The sequence below is a fragment of the Phycodurus eques genome, chromosome 10, assembly GCF_024500275.1.
Source record: "Phycodurus eques isolate BA_2022a chromosome 10, UOR_Pequ_1.1, whole genome shotgun sequence".
Lineage (NCBI taxonomy): Eukaryota > Metazoa > Chordata > Actinopteri > Syngnathiformes > Syngnathidae > Phycodurus > Phycodurus eques.
In genome coordinates this window covers 25,680,751-25,698,459 of record NC_084534.1, presented here as the reverse complement: position 1 = coordinate 25,698,459, position 17,709 = coordinate 25,680,751, and the positions used below count along the sequence as shown (strand labels likewise).

The following is a 17,709-nucleotide window of genomic DNA, read 5'->3' as shown; positions in this document are numbered from 1 at the left end:
AGTTCATCGAGACCCACCCGCAATAAGTGAAAATCTGCGGCAGACTATAAATGTTTTAAAATCCACTTTTTAAACATAAACCTATTTCAACCAAAATTGAAAGCATAAAATGTACAGAAACTACTGTACTTGTTTTAGTAGCTGTTAAATATGCGCCTTTAAAGAGGTGGGGCCTGGTGGTGTGGCATGCAAGTGGCTGGCTGCAAGCTGTGGCCGATCGTTTTCAGAGGTTAAAGTGGGCATAGGTAGTCCATATAAAATTTGGTGACAATTGGTCACGGTTTGGTGACCCTAAGCGTATACTTAACGTCCATAAAATCCAAAATGTTGGGGCAACCATTCTGATCTTTTCTGAGGTTGAACTGGGCATAGGTAGGGATGTCCAAATACATTTTGGTGATGATCGAGTGCTGTCTTGTGCCAGAAAGCTAACTACGAACCGGCTAGTCTCCAGGAGACGTCACGGACACATCTCTGGAACCAGCGGAGACTCGAGTCACCATCAGGTCGCCAACTAGTCTCCAGGCCAGTGAGATATGGGTCTATGTATACTGTAAAATTCTATTTGAAATGATCGCTATAAACCACAGATGTCCTCAATATAGCAGAGCTTCCCGCTGTAGACGAGGAGATACATCCTTCCTTCATCCTTTTTCAACACCGCTTATCCTGGTTTGGGTCGCGGGACGCTGGAGCCTATCCCAGCTGACTTCGGGCGAAAGGTGGACTACACCCTGAACTGGTCGCCAGTCAGTCGCAGGGCACATATAGACACGGACAACCATTCGCACTCACATTCACACCGTCACTGAGTGGGAACTGAACCCACGCTGCCTGCACCAAAGTCAGGCGAGTGTACCACTACACCATCAGTGACCGAGGAGATACATTCTACAAAAAAATAATCTGCAATGTAGTGGTGTTGTGGTGGGTAAGCCACAATATAGCGCGGAGACAAAATTTAACATTCTCTCTGCAGTCACACGCGGTTGTCCCCTGGACAGATCAAAGACGAGCGTGCCATTTTATTTCTAATGGGGCATTTGTTCATACTCTACAATGAAATGTCATGTGGATGAAAAGTGACACCACCAAAAAAAGAATGCCATTGAACACCACCACAAAGGAGCAGGAAGCACACTCCAAAAGGCGATTTTATTTCTCTCTCTCCTACGCTTTTGCATCCTGAAGTGCACAGGAGAAAGAACACAAAACCCTACATGAGCCAAGCACTGCATCGCTTATAATTATTCTCAATGGTTTATTTGCTTTAAAGATTTTAGAAACTGTTAATATTTGAAGCCCTGTGTTCTTAGTACACTTTTAGTGTGTGGTGTTCTCCTGATCAGTGACAGAGTGCACCACACACATCGCAATATCTCCACCGACAATGGACGAGTGTCTTGCCCCAAACCAGAAGTCTGTTGACGTACCAAGATTGACCTGACTTCCAGTACGTCCAGGATTTCCAGACTGTCGGAACATACAGAGGAAAAGAAAGAGTAGTTGTAGTAGTAGTCGTATAAGAAATATAAATATAAAATATATAACAAACTAGGCTAGCTATTAGCTTATCTGGTAGCTACATTGCAGTTCCAAACTCTCCTCTATATTTGAAGTGGTGAATCCTTCCTCATTGACTATCGTTGTAGTCGGCCCAACTTGGTTTTGACTACACAGATAAGTGTTTGTCCCCGGGAATACTGAACAGGTTAAACATTTACAATCGATCGGGGATGAAGAATCACTCTTAACACAACCAACACGACAGAGTAATTAATTGCACAGGATGATCTTTCAGAAACATCACAGAATCAGTCTTTGTTGACTATGATCGCAAGGAAGGGAAACTGCTCAATTTTGGCCCAATTGTCAGTATGTGCATACTCCGCTTTATTACCTTTTTATTTTTACGTCAAGTATCTTTAATTGCCTTTGACTGTTAGTTAGACTGAGTACTATGTAAACAAAATGCCTTTCATCTGTCGATTACAGGAACAGATGCTTTTTAATCAGTAAATACTGTCAATCTAATATGTTGCGGCACAGGAAAACAACTTAAGCATGATTGTGGTACAGCTTTTTGCTATTATGACAGGAAGCATTGTATAGCCGGATATCTGTCAGCACAAAGGGGGTGCTTAAAATGCTCCAAACTAGATGGAGAGTGCAATGTGTGTGTATAAGAGGGTATATATGTGTGCCTTGTAAATAAGACGAACAAAAAAATAAAATAAAAGTCATGCGAATGACGCATTTATCAGGAAGCTTTCCAAGAGCTGTCGCTTCCGACGCTGTCACGGCTCGCCTTTGTAGCGCCCACTGGTGTGTGTCGCTGTGCTCCTTTTGTGCAACGTTCACAATGCCGGCGATAACATTGAAATGTGCTCGGCGTGTTCACAAAGCAGCCCCCAAATTGCTTTGTAACTTCTTGAACACCTTAATGCATGTTACCCTGGCAAAGACCTGCGTGATGTTGTTTTTTTTTTCTTCTGTGCCCCAAATAGATTGATAGATACATTGTGTCACTGTGTGTAGAAAAATAAGATGCAATCAAGTTTGAAAAAAAGTGTCAAACGTACAAGACAATCTGTACTTACTTTGGTGTTCATGCTTTAACCAAATAAAAACGAAGCAGCATAACAAACACCTTTTGCATGACACACTAAAAAACATTTTATACAGGGTATTGTCCCCCCAAAAAAATTACATACCCTGTAACTGGCCATCACAGTATTTTGTTTTGATTTAGATGTTATATAGACAAGTCAAATATGATTTAAATGAATGAAAATAAAATATTTAAGTTCATTTATAGGCGTAACAGAAAACAGTGAGTAAGTACACACCCTGTACGACAGTGCCTTGACTTATGAGTTTAATCCATTCCGTGACTATACTTCAAAATATTCCCCATTAAAATGAATGGAAATTCCATTAATCCAATCCAATTCCAAGCTCCCCCCCCCAACAGAAAAACCCTAAAATTAATTAATTAATTCATTCATTCATTGTGGCTCCTTCTGGTGTGCTTTACTTTGCGACCGGGGGGCAGTATAATACAGTTATGCAGACATAAAGAACAGTTTCACAACTACTATAAGTGACTCAGTAAATTGCAGTAATATTAGCCTTTTTTTCAGAGGATAAAAAATATATGCCTGTGAATATTGTTATATTGTCTGTCTATATACACTGCTGTACCGTTTGTTTAAATATCCATTGTTTAAAACGTTACAACAGAAATCCCGATGAACTGACGTTCACTAAATTCCTCTAGCCGCACTTTTAACTTGGTTTGCATTATATTTAACTCAAACAACAAACAAACTAACCAAGCAATAGCAATTAAAAACAATACCTTGCACTTTTGAACTTAGTAGAAATAATCAAAACCTGGATGACAGTGGCAATCAAAAAGACAACTCAAGATCACTTTAAAAAAAAAAATTCATTCATGCTAACTTTTGATACGTATTCCCATGCGAGTCTATTTTGATAGCTGATAAAAAAAGTAGCTTCAATACTCTGTTCTGAATGACTTTTACCCCAATTACCCCAAACTCAAGTGTATAACTTGCACATCATATTACTTAGTAAGCCACTCAGGAGGCTAATGTCCTCTTAATTGCTTTCCCGTGTGAGTGATGCTGTAAAGCTCCGTGTCTCGCTGAGTGTTGCTGCAAAAAGCCTTTTCAAAACATAAAAACATAATGACTATTTGTGTGTGTGTGTGTGTGTGTGTGTGTGTGTAGTGTTATTGGTTCAGTGTGCTCAGTAATGTGAAAGCTTTCCTGTCACTGCAGCCTCTTTAACAGAATGGATGTTTCCTTACTTATAGCTAATTGAGTTTGGTAACATTCAGCGCATGACCCTTATAAGAACCTGGCTGTCTCTCAGTATATCAAGACACGATTTATTCCACTTTTATTTGTACCGCGCGCACCTTGGCGTGGGTAAAAGGTAATTGCCACAGACTTTTTGCCCCACAAGCGTGTCTTTCGGTCGGCCAGCCGCGCAATCACACTCAGTCACGTCGAAGTTGCGGAGGCGGTGCGGCGTTTATTGCTTTCCCGCTCACACGGCACAGTGTTGTTTTGCTAACCAACTCCAGTTAAGATCATGCATTATGGGCGTAAAATGAAAAGCTGCATGCGGCACACTTTAGAGGCTCAGGCACAGTAATGAACGCCAGCACGTTGAAGGACAACGTGTGCCACGATGCCTTACAGCTGATTATACTGTATAGAGGCTATCTTTATCTGAGATAATCAATTTTAATCCAACTGAAAATGCTATATGGACTTTTTTTTCCCCCACTCAAACACTGAGCCTGCAAATACACCGAACCTCACATAGCAAATGAGTGTTAATGAAAGATTCACTGACAGCTACTTTACACAAGAAACTCAGTGAGAATGTGGGGAAAAAATGGTTTGTGGACATTGACAATGATTGATTTTCTTTGTGGAGGCAGGGTTTCAGTACATATGATTTAAATTAGGGCAGGCCAGATGCAGTATTGAATGTTGACCGGCTGGGTCAGAACCTGACTTTTCATTTTTAGAATTGGTTGCAGTAGTTTAAGCAACTACCAACTAACTCAAATTTGTATGTACTATAGGTCGGAACATGACTATCACGAAGGCATCTGCCTGTGCCGCTGTACAACTCAAACTGCTCTTTGTGACGTGAGTAAAAAAGTAAATCCACAAATGAGGTGGATGAAATGCTTCAAAGCTACCCAAAGAAAAGCTCTGAATATATTGCGTCCATTTCCAATATCCTATATTGTGAAGCGGGATTTTCAACAAAGGCAGCGACCAAAGCAAAATTACGTAGTAGATTAGACATAAAGATAAAAGTTGTTTATGGACACTCCAGTTGAAGTTTACTGTAAACCTAAACTCACATCAAATAATTGCACCTACTGAATATTCCATCACAGATTTGTACACCAAAATCGCTCGTTCAAACCTTCATCCATCCATCCATTTTCTACCGCTTATCCGAGGTCAGGTCGCGGGGGCAGTAGCTTTAGCAGGGACGCCAAGACTTCCCTCTCCCCAGCCACTTCATCCAGCTCTTCTGGGGGGATCCCGAGGCGTTCCCAGGCCAGCCGAAGGATGTAGTCTCTTGAGCGTTTCCTGCACCGGCTCTACTCTGAGATCCTCTCGGATGACCGAGCTTCTCACCCTCTCTCTAAGGGAGAGCCTGGACACCCTGTGGAGGAAACTAATTTCGGCCGCTTGTATCCGGGATCTTGTTCTTTCTGTCCCACAGCTCGTGACCATAGGTGAGGGTAGGAACGTAGATCAACCGCTAAATCGAGAGTGTCGCCTTTCGGCTTAGCTCCTTCTTTATCACAAGAGATCGATACAAAGTCCGCATCACTGCAGACACTGCATTGATCCCCCTGTCGATCTCCCGTTCCATTCTTCCCTCACTTGTGAACAAGACCCCAAGATACTTGAACTCCTCCAATTGGGGCAGAATCTCATCCCCGACCTGGAGAGGGCACGCTCCCTTTTCCAACTGAGGACCATGGTCTCAGATTTTGAGGTGCTGATTCTCATCCCAGCCGCGAACTGCTCCAGTGAGAGTTGGAGGTCACGGCTTGATGAAGCCAACAGAACCACATCATCTGCAAAAAGCAGAGATGCAATACTGAGGCCACCAAACCGGACCCCCTCTATGCCTTGGCTGCACCTAGAAATTCTGTCCATAAAGGTTATGAACAGAATCGGTGACAATGGGCAGCCTTGGCGGAGTCCAACCCTCACCGGAAACAAGTCCGACTTACTGCCGGATATGCGGACCAAACTCCGGTCGTACACGGACCGAACAGCCCGTATCAGGGGGTTCGGTACCCATACTCCCGAAGCACTCCCCACCCCACCCCAAGGGACACGGTCGAAGGCCTTCTTCAAGTCCACAAAACACATGTAGACTGGTTGGGTGAACACCCATGCACCCTCGAGAACCCTGCCAAGGGTGTAGAGCTGGTCCACTGTTCCACGGCCAGGACGAAAACCGCACTGCTCCTCCGCCGAGCCGGGGAGCAATAAGTATACCCACACCTGCTGGGGGCCGCAACTCCTGAGTGGAAGAGTGTCCAACCCCTCTCGAGAGGACTGGTACCAGAGCCCAAGCTGTGCTTGGAGGCAAGTCTGACTATATCTAGTCGGAACTTCTCGACCTCACACACCAGCTCGGGCTACTTCCCTGCCAGAGAGGTGACATCGCACGTCCATGGAGGCAGGGGGATCGGATCGCCTTCGGCCACCGCCCAGCTCGCACTGCACCCGACCCCTGTGGCCCTCCCATAGGTGGTGAGCCCATGGGAAGGGGGACCTACGTTACCCTTTCGGGCTGTGCCCGGCCGGGCCCCATGGGTGCAGGCTCGCCCACCAGGCGGTCGCCTTCGAGCCCCACCTACAGGCCTGGCTCCAGAGGGGGCCCTGGTGACCCGCGTCCGGGCAAGGGAAAGCTGAGTCCATTTTTTGTCGTCGTCATAATGGGTCTTTGAGCTGTGCTTTGTCTGGTCTCTCACCTAGGACCTGTTTGCCATGGGTGACCCTGCCAGGGGCATAAAGCCCCAGACAACTTAGCTCCTAGGATCATTGTGACACACAAACCCCTCCGCCGCGATAATGTGACGGCTCAAGGAGGGGTAGTTTAAACCAAACACACAATATATGAAAATCATCATTGAAGAGCTAACGAAAAATTAGCATTGAACTCGTGGCACTTATATCTCCTAAAATAAATATTGGTACACAAATGCTGCATAAACACATAAACAGGTAATATAACAATACTCCCAGTACAGTATTCTTTAAACTCTGCAAAAAATGAGTTATATTAATAAAATTCGATTGTGACTTCTTCTACTTTCTTTGTTACTGCAAGTGTGTATCTCACTGCATGCACCACACTGCCCCTCAGAGGTACACTTCGGGTCTCGTTGTCCCATTACTCCGAGAAGGGATTGGCTCATGAAAGAGAAACAAACGTAGGGCTCCCACTAATAACAACAACATTCAGCGTAATAGTGAGTTACATTTGTTTCTATGCCCCTCTGTCAAAATATTGCTTTATGTGTAACCGTGGCACAAGAAAGGTTAGGGAGCACTACCCTACAGGCCAATGTATGGAATTCATCCATCATCATCCATTTTGTTCGGCTTATCCTGTTCAGGCTCACAGGTAAGATGGAGCCTCTTCAGTAAGGCTCTATCGTGGACTGTTTGCCAGTCAATCATCGACAACTTAATGTGAACAAGAAAAGACACTACAATCTATAATATAAGATATGTCATGTCTGAAATTCAAACTCACAGGGGGAAAATGTTCCAACAAGTAGACATCATGAGACGTGATGGGACAGATGAGGAAGCCTTTGTTGCTTCCTTTACAGAGTCTTTGCATGGCTAAAACCAATTAGGCCGATGAAGTGAGCAGGTCTGGGATTTGTTTTTGGTACTGGACCGATCAACCCTATGCAAGAACATGTCGTTCTTGCCTCTGAAGGATTGAATCTGGAGACAGAGATGGAGGCTCAATTTGTTTCATATAATCCCAGTCCCTTTCTCATTTAAAGATCAAACTGGCTTGATGCATGAGTACGTATACATGGAAGTTCTTCTTCTATGAGAGGTATGCAGAATAAGATCAGAGCCGCACAAGGGAATTGCTAGTGTTGCAACAGTACAGGGTAAAGCCACACACAGATGATTGTTTAAAATAAAAAAAAAAATAACAACCACAATAAAAATATGTAGAATAAAACTGTCATTTACAATGACGTTTTTATTTGCTTTTATTTTATATAGATAAAGTGACGGCTTTTTATACTGGAGTGTCAGATTAAAAAACGGGCTCTGAGTCAATGTATATGTCTATTGGTTGGACAAGTGCCTCTTGATGAGATCTACCAAGCATGAACTGTAGGTATGAGGTTAGTACACTGAACATGCTCAGAAGTGCTTAAGCGATTTTAGAGTACCAAAAATGGGTTGGTAACACAGACTCCCCAAACAAACAGAAGAGATGTTTCATAAGACAAGCTTTCCCATTCCCAAGGCTTGATACAGACTCACTGGGAAGGAAATGCCTGGCCAGAGCTGACCTATGAAGTGTTAAAAATGACGGCGATTAACAATATCTGTTGTTGGACGGTCACAACATCTAGTATTCAGTGCCGGATAAATCAGCCAATAGAGGAAGTCGGTATGGCAGAAAGCATCTTATCTCTTAGAGTGCAGACATGATTGGATATCCTCTTAGGTCACACATGCCATAGGGCCTGGCCATAAATGAATCTGGCCTCGGCAAATGACAAAGGGGTGGGGAAAGCATTGTAAGGCCATGGCATGAAGCCTTCCCGAGTTAATAAGAGGTGACCCACCGACACCTTTTGCGCCACACTGTCCAGGTTTCATCTGGGCACTGAAAGAACTCCCAACTTTGACTTTATTGGGTAAACGAAAAAAACAGATAAGGCCGAGTTGGCGCCAGCGAGGTTTATTGGTGTCAGACTGGATGTAAACCGACAGATCAGTTTCGGAGCGTCTGTGAACCATATGCAGTGTATTCTTTTCACGACATATTCAAAGAGTCTCCCCCATGAACTGCATTGACGTGTCCCGCTGAGCTTATCTGGCCCTGTTTGAGAGCTCCTGCCAGTCGAGGTAAGAGCCTTCCTACTTTTAACACTAGCCAGGCTCTGCTTTCAAAATTCCTGATCGTGTACGTGGTCTACTGGTTTCGGCATTCGTAAAACGCTTGTTGCTTTGTCAGGCTTGTGGTGACGCATACAAGTATTGTATGAAGCTCTAATTTGCCAGTGCAAATATTTAATACTCATCTATTTTCAGTGAGACAAAACCACTCCATTAGCAGTCATTGGACGCAAGCAGCCCAAAGCTCGACTGCAGGGCGAATGAATGAAATTGCTAGAAGCATCATAAGCTGCATGTTCATCTGATGATTTTCCAGTGGCTTCGGTGGGAATTCTTACCAACTTTGTGGCTGTACAAAACTCATCAATGAATAATATCCGCGTCTATGGGGGATTTGTTGTAGTTGGGATGTTGTTTCAAGGCTACTTATAATGCTGTACCAATCCAACAGCTCCTACCTCAACATTGAACTTCAATTAAGTTGGCAGTGTCTGGAAAGGAAATAGCATGTAGTGTATACATTTGGCAGTAATGCGCACTCCCACTGAGTCTCTGCAGAGCCCCCCACCAGCTGCCTCATGCTGGTATTTGTGTTTTTAAGAGGCATAAAAGCCACCCACTGTTCTTTTTGGACCTTTAAAGTTACAGGGGCATTAACGTCTCTCCCCGTCTCAGTTCATTTATTGACTGTAATTTTCACCAATTTGATTTAGGACTCAGCAATCAATCGTTTTATATAAAATACAACTTTTTTTCCCCCATTATTTCAGTGCTTTTGCCGCTTTATCTGGAGCCTTGTCCATGTTTACAATGTCGTCCATTTATCATCTTCAGTCAGCCGCTGAATTTTTCATCCTTTAAACGCCAGCACAGATCATCCCCCCCTGCATATTGTCCTGTATTGGAGTCAGCGCAGTGGATGTGTGGCGACTATTTCCAGGCGGCGAATATTTTTCAAGTTGCCTTCTTGCAATTGTACTGACCTTTGTTTTGCAAAGCGGAAGAGATGACGGGCTATAAGGGGAATCCAGAATTTTCATTCTATTCCGCAAAGCCAGTTATAAGTATAAGAACACATGACAGTTTCTCCTCCAATGCTTCACTAGCTCAATGCAGAAGGCACATTTACAGCTGCATAGCAGCAGCAAAAATCCCAGCTCAATAACAAAAGTTCTTTAACACATTAAATATTTACTCCTCACGGCGCAGAACTGGCCTTTGCAATATGTTTAGAAGACCGGTCTTTTATAAGAGTATTCGTCAACCAAATCAAGTACAAACAGGCAAAAAAAACAAAAAAAAACAAACAAAAAAAGAATTTCACGTAGCTGTGGACTACGGAGCAGTGTGAATTTGTCGTGTTCCTGCTCTGATCGATGCTCTCTTCTAGTGGTATCCCCAGTGTAAACAACACAGTAAGTTGTTTGACTCTGCACATGGACTCTTATTCATCACGACTTAAGCGACTGCATGAAATCGGCGGGTGGGAGCGCATGCAGAGTCAAGCTAGTTCCTAAATAGCGTCCTCATTCTTGCACCCTGTTGTCCAGTTAGCAAAAATGTTTAGAGTGCGCTTGACTCAAAGTGTTCAGAGGCACACTTTGGCCATGGTGTCTACCTTGCTCATGTTCATTTGAAACTGTAAATAGAGCAAGAGACTCACCTTCACCAAAGTTTTGTCCTTGTCATTTTGGATGGAACTTTTAAGGTGGAATTGGAATGTGACATAATTTCCTCACTGAAGTTTGGGTAAAATTACTGATATTTACAGATCCGAAACACTACTTGGCAAGTCTAGTTGGCAGGTCTAATTCGGGGACGAGGTGATGAAGTGCTACCTCCCTCAATATAAATACAATTAGATGCTTTTATTGACTTGATCGTTTGCCCTCGAAGGAACACCCCCTCAAGGCGGTCTAACTTCAGTGAGCCTAGAAAACAGGGTTAAAAGTGTTGATTATTTTTCCCGTGACATGCTTTCTTTAAAATACCCCAATATTTTGATGAATAGCACATGACCGACATGCTATTAGGACACCTGGGAACTTTTTTCAAATTGGGGGGGAAGAAAAAAAAAAAAATACCCAATTAATGTCTAGTTCATTTGTTATGACTCCAAACAAGAATTTGAGCATTTGTGTACATTTTAATGGGAATGTACTGATCAAAATGAGTTACCTAAAAGATACATAACACATCAAATATATCAGTTTAAGGACGGTGACACAGTTCTATTGTGCTGACAATCAGTGAAAAATAGCATTTAAGGAATAAGAAATACTAATTAAAACATGTTTTGTTCTTTCCTGCAGAGGTTTCTCCAATTTGCACCACATTGATACAGACAGAAGCTAACCCTTGCTAGTCAAAATGGCGCCGGCAGTTGGAGGTCCAGTTGGCTACACACCCCCGGAGGGCGGCTGGGGCTGGATGGTGGTGATAGGGGCCTTCATCTCTATTGGCTTCTCTTATGCGTTCCCCAAGTCCATCACAGTCTTCTTCAAGGAGATTGAAATGATCTTCAACGTGACCAGCAGCCAGGTCTCCTGGATCTCCTCCATCATGTTAGCGGTCACGTACGGCGGAGGTAACTATATGACACAAATATTTTGTAGTCGGTCAACACTGCTTCATTGTTGTATGCAGTATACCATACATTCACACCATGCGAGCAAGGAACAGTGCTAAGGAAGCAGTTCTGATGGACTGAACCACTGCCGCCTCATCAATCAAATTGAATTTGCTGAAACTTATTAAAAGACTTTACAGAAACATCTTTGAAGATTCAAAATTGTCGTTGAGGGGTAGAAAAACATGACCGTTGGGTGAATTCATTAAATGGATGGATGGATCTGTACACATCCTGATTGTTTCTTTAGATGTGAGGCCACTTTAATGAGATGAATGAAAACATGCAGGCAGGTGACGATCGGGCTTTTGTTTGCGCGGCATGATATTCTTCACAGGGAGAAGAAACATGAGGGTCATCCCTCACGGCTATCTGCTGCGGAATGAAAAAGAGTTGCACTCCTTCATTCCAATGCGATATAAACTGCTAAAAAGGAAGATATGGACCACTTTTTGCAATCTCGGGGAAAAGTTTCTTGAACATATTTCCTTCGTGTGGAAAACTGATATGCTGCTGAAAAAATTAGTCCACAAACACTACTTCATGTTTTTAAGTGAAGTATATGAGAAAAAAATGGAAACAAATTATGGTTAGGCGAATGTTTACCACAGCGTCATGCATTATGTAAGAGAGTACTGCTTTTTAAGTCAACAATAGCTCATTTCATGTCAAACCCAAGAGAAACTACACATCCCTCTTAATCCCTCATTATATCAGCAAGCAGGATGTTAAACATCAATGAATCAAAGCTGGTTATCGTACAGTGACACATTCCACCGAGAGGCCGACTGACACCTTCAATTAATGCAAATGTGCCGATGTAAATATACGCAGCTGATGCCAAGTGGCACATTGGAAATTGAAAGTTTGCAGGAAGTGTGTTTGCCAGCACTGCTAGGTTGATGCTTTGCACGCTAAGCATTCGCTACACGTCGGCAAGACGAGTTCATTAAGCGACTGTTGCGCATCCCTGTACTCCCTCCATTTTTGATCCATTACCTTCATAATATTCCGCACCGGTTCATCTCTAACCTTTTTTTCCCGGGCAGCTCTCCCTGTGGGCCTGCCAGGAAAGAACTCATTGATAGCGCGGAGACGGCCTGCATTACAATTTAGAGACCCTTTGTCTCGCGCGGCGTTGGCAAATGAGTTTGGACAACCTCTAAACAAAAACTGTCAGTTTCTATTTAGATGGACTGGGCAGTGTGCGGATTTGGCAAGGAGGCGATCTTCCTCGAAGGCTCTTATAGACACTCTAGCCTGTTAAAAGTCGTATATGGACATCCGAATTGCATGGAAGGCTGGATCAAATGCTCTCGCGGTCCGTATATTGACCCGCAGAAGGTAGGTTCCCTCCTACTGTTTTACAGATTCTGCACATGGTTCCAGTAACCAAAGGGTTGTGGTTGAGTTACACCTTTAATCACGACCGAGTTAGAAGAGCCTTGCAGTCAAGATTAGCACTGATATTGTAGTGCTACACCCGTTGCCCACAACCTCCATCCACACACTCTCGCACAATAAAACACCCACTCGTAAACTTCCAGTCATCTTTCAAATGCGTTTAGAGTCAATTTAAGGAGATTCCACTAACAAATTACTTCTGTCCATTTTTATGCATCTCCAAGCCAACTAAATTATTATTTCATTACAGCTCTCACGGTTTTTCTGACAGATCCTATTATTAATGGAATGAAAATCTACTGCAGTGCACCACTGACAAAAATGATGCACAAGTTGTTGTGAGTTTGTTGGGCCTCAGAATGTGGTGCTGTGGCTCTCTTGTGGGCGAATGTAGAATTGCAGTCACATGCAAACAAACCCAATACAGTGATCGCGTGTGTGTGATTGTTTATTTTTCACAGGTCCTATCAGCAGCATCCTGGTGAATAAATATGGGAGTCGCCCTGTTATGATGCTGGGAGGATGTCTTTCTGGATTGGGCCTCGTCGCTGCCTCTTTCTGCAACTCTGTCCAAGCACTGTACTTTTGCATTGGCGTAGTGGGAGGTACTGTACTTGAGTTCTATTTATTATTTTTTATCTTTTTTAATCACAAATCATGCAGACTTCTGCCATCTACTGTTCTGACCGTATTCTTTCACAATATGAAACACTTCCCATGTCTTCATAACATGTCTGTGACATGACAAAAAAAAAAAGCCAACCTTAAACACACCTTTGTTGTCTTGCTGAAACTAACCCATTTTGAGGGGGCGGCCCTGTTGCATGCAAGTATACCCAGTCCCATATACTGTTGGGGCAATGGCAAACTTTCGATACCATGATGACAGGTCGGGGGCTAGGATATTACGATGAACTAAGTGCAGGCTTGTACATGTGGAAGCAGATCCCGGTGTGTGGAAAAAATAGCGAGCACACCTAAAGCCAATAAAAGCATTTTCACCGGAGGAGGCCGGACGTCACTAACTATACTTCCCACACACATTCATAAAATGGCGGATCTTTGGCCAACTTAGCGTCCAAGTCATGGGCAGAGAAAACACTGAACAGTTATTGTGTCAATTAGCCATATTAGGACAACATAATTTCCAAATGGCTCGCCCATAGACGCATTTTCTGAAATAGACTGCAAAAGATTTACTTGGTTAAATTTTACATTTAATGGTTGGGCAAGCCCTCCAGAGATCCAACTCTTTGTATAGATCATTAAAAAGTAAATACATTTTCCATAAAACTGTATTTCCATTTAAAGTTACAATATTTGTGACTGTGTTTTAGGATTGGGATTGTCCTTCAACCTTAACCCTGCCCTCACTATGATTGGGAAGTATTTCTACAAGAGGCGGCCCATTGCCAATGGCCTTGCCATGGCTGGTAGTCCTGTCTTCCTGTCCACGTTGGCACCTCTCAACACGTGGTTCTACGACCGCTTTGGCTGGAGAGGAAGCTTTCTCATCCTGGGCGGCCTGCTGCTCAACTGCTGCGTTGCCGGTTCCCTCATGCGACCCATCGGACCGAAACCCAAACCGGTGGAGAAGAGTACGGAGCAGAGGTCCTGTTCGCAGATCATAAACAGCTTCCTTGACCTGTCTTTGTTCAAGCACCGTGGCTTCTTACTTTACATTTCAGGCAATATTATCATGTTCTTTGGCCTTTTCGCACCATTAGTGTTCCTGAGTAATTTTGCAAAGAGCAAAGACATTCCGAAAGAGAAAGCAGCTTTCCTGCTATCTGTCCTTGCGTTTGTTGACATGGTTGCCCGGCCCTCGATGGGTATTCTGGCCAACACCAAATGGGTTCGGCCCAGAATCCAGTACTTCTTTGCCGCCTCTGTGCTATACAATGGCGTGTGTCACGTCTTCGCCCCAAAGTCAGTCGACTACAAAGGCTTTGTGATTTATTCCATGTTCTTTGGCTTTGCTTTCGGCTGGTTGAGCTCCGTATTGTTCGAGACCCTGATGGACCTGGTGGGAGCCCAACGATTCTCTAGCGCCGTTGGCCTGGTCACTATCATTGAATGTGGCCCCGTGTTGCTGGGGCCCCCCTTGCTAGGTAACAGATTCAATCGCAAACATTTGAGCAATACAGTGGAACCTCCAATGTCGAATACTAGCTGTTCTGTTGTTCTTATTTCACAACAATTTCCCCATAGGAAATAGTGTAAAGTGTGTTAATTTGTTTATGGCTTAAACCTTCGCCATCATTAAAGCTGTATTCATAGTACGGGCAATGTTTTACGTAAATAACACTTAAATGTCATACAAGTAAATAGAGACGCTAACCACTGGTTTTTTTTTACAACCAAATAAAGCAAATACAGTAAACTCCCATTTATTGCGGCGGATACATCAATGAAATTATATAAAATGAAATTATTTAAAAGCCAAAACAAATTGCAAGCATAACGTACATAGAAAATACCGTGCCTATTGTAGTGGCTGTGTACATGCATGTGCCTTTGAGAGCCTGGTAAGATCACATGCAGACTTTTTTGTCTTTCCAATTGAAATCACTGAGATTGAAGATCTCTGGTCAACTATTTACATGTGACGTGATCTCTTCCGATCTAGTGTTTACATGTGCAACAGCTTGATGAAAACAAGAACTCTGTCGCATACGAGCTCTGGTTGGAAGCTGCCATATTTACATGTGTAAAAGATTACGTCACCACGCATATGGAGCATTTTCACTTGGTATTGTCTTGTAATCAGAATACAGGCTCCATGTAAACAGGGCTTGTCTGTGTGTGTCCTGAGTGAGCGCTAGGGCCGACAATAGCTTCTGCGTGCTCATTGTGTTTAATTGTTTTCTCGGTGCTCAATGAATGGCTAAAAAGTGTATTATGAATATGGCTCTCCTTTCCCACAGTAAGAAAGAATACAGTAAAAACCCATAAAAACAATTGCTTAGAAAAAATTTAATATAGCGGTGACGGCAAGAGTGAACCGCGATATAACATGGGAACACTGTAAAGGTAAAACTGGTCATCCATTGCATTCATAACCCAAATATAAGCCAGAACGCCCCACAGTCCATCACTAACCTACACTAACACAGTGGTAACGTCATAATTCCAGCAAATATTTGTATGAACAATGCTTCTAGGCAATAAGTACGCTTCGCAATCTAGTTAATTGGGTGCGGCTCATAACCTCGAAAGTTTGTATGTCAGACTCATCGTGAAAACGAGAACCCACTGTATTAAAATTGTAAAAAATTGTGCTTTGTTGGCAATCCTTTTGGGGCGTCATGTTAATCCCACTCATTATTATGAATAAAATAAATTGATAAAATTAAATTTGGGCATGTAATCGACATTAAATGTTGTAAAGAGCAGCCAGACGCCGTCACAATAAGTTCCCTTTAAGTTTCTATGGTCATCATCACACTTTAGGTAGAACTTAAATTCTTTCAACTACGGCGTTGTTCAACTTTGGAGGTTCCACTCTGTACTGTGCTGTGGACGCTGAAATTAAATATCAACCTGTTACTCACCTGTTCACAGGCAAGTTTAAGGACATCTATAACGACTACAAGTACACGTACCAGGGCTGCGGGATCCTCCTCATCGTCTCCAGTTTCTTCCTCTTCATGGGCATGGGCCTCAACTATCGGCTGCTGAGGAAAGAGAAGAAAGCAGAGGAGCGCATGGCCAGAGTGGGAGATCATAAATCCTACAGGGTCAATGCGGCCAAGGTGGTAGAGGCCAGGAACACAGATACCGTCTAAATGTTTTGGTCTCTTTTTTAGTCAATTTGTTTGTTTCAAGTCATAGAGCTAAACCTGAAAACATTCTGCCTCATTTAGGACAAATGTGTGGATAACATACAGTGTTATTATGGCCATTAATCCAAAACACATTTATATTGTACCATCACATGCAATTTACTGTTAAATATTTATACGCCACTAATGGTATATACTTATCATTTTTTAAATATGGACTGTTAGTGTCTGGTTGTGAAAAGTTTAATTCACTTTTTACATAGAATCTATAATGTCGTCATGCAGAGCATGCGGAACAGGGTTTTAATTCCTTAAGGACTGTATGTACTGTACATGCTCTGCAAAAGTGCATCATTATTGTACTTGTATCATTATGTTTATCACACAAATGTTACCCTACTATTTTTTTCTTTCTGGAAGATGTTTTGAAATGAGCGTATAGAGACCTCATTGCTTGGCTTGCCTCTTTTTGTACAGGAAAATGTACTACTGACTGACTGAGTTACTTTACACAAGTCATATATTAAGTATTCACAATTACAGAGGAACTTTGCAACTTCCCACGTGTTTATTTTTGCCTCACACAAATAAATAGAAAAACTCTACATTGTTTAGTGGATAAATATTTTTGCTTCAAAATTACTGACTGTTTGAATACTTGGAAACATTGCCATTTCCCCAGAAAGTATGCGTTCATCCCCGAGAAAGCAAGAAATTAATTGTTACATCACCCTATGATAGCCATCCCTAGATCCCATGCCCATATGCCACCTGACTGGAAGGTTGGCGAATGTTAGGATCTTCCGGTGCAAAGGCATCATAGCTTCTCTGTCTATGTGTATTTCGGAAAATAGATTTGATTGAGGAAAACAAAATTTTTACAATAATCTATTCGACTGATAGTAATGTGACAAAAAAAAAACATAATTCTGATGTCACTTGACTAAATGAATGAATGCATGACAATTATGACAATTGGATTGGTGGGAATTTTTCCATATAGTTTCAGCACAGTGAGCTGCACTTCGAAATTACATCTGAACACACTTTATTTCATTACTATATGATTGGATTATTTGTGGTGGCACGGCGATGTAGTGGTTAGCACTTTCACCTCACAAATTTGAGGTTGGGGGGTTCGAATCTGGCTCCGGCCTCCCTATGCGGAGTTTGCATGTTCTCCCCGTGCTTGCCTGGGTTTTCTCTC

At 42.8% G+C, this 17,709-nt stretch overlaps 1 protein-coding gene across 1 annotated transcript; it reads left to right on the top strand.

Moving 5' to 3' along the window:
- The first annotated feature begins 11,054 nt into the window (after positions 1 to 11,054).
- slc16a1a (solute carrier family 16 member 1a) lies at positions 11,055 to 16,505 on the top strand. The gene is made up of 4 exons (XM_061688018.1): positions 11,055 to 11,271; positions 13,179 to 13,322; positions 14,055 to 14,828; positions 16,282 to 16,505. The coding sequence occupies exons 1-4, from the start codon at positions 11,055 to 11,057 to the stop codon at positions 16,503 to 16,505; spliced, it is 1,359 nt and encodes a 452-aa protein (XP_061544002.1).
- Positions 16,506 to 17,709: the final 1,204 nt, after the last annotated feature.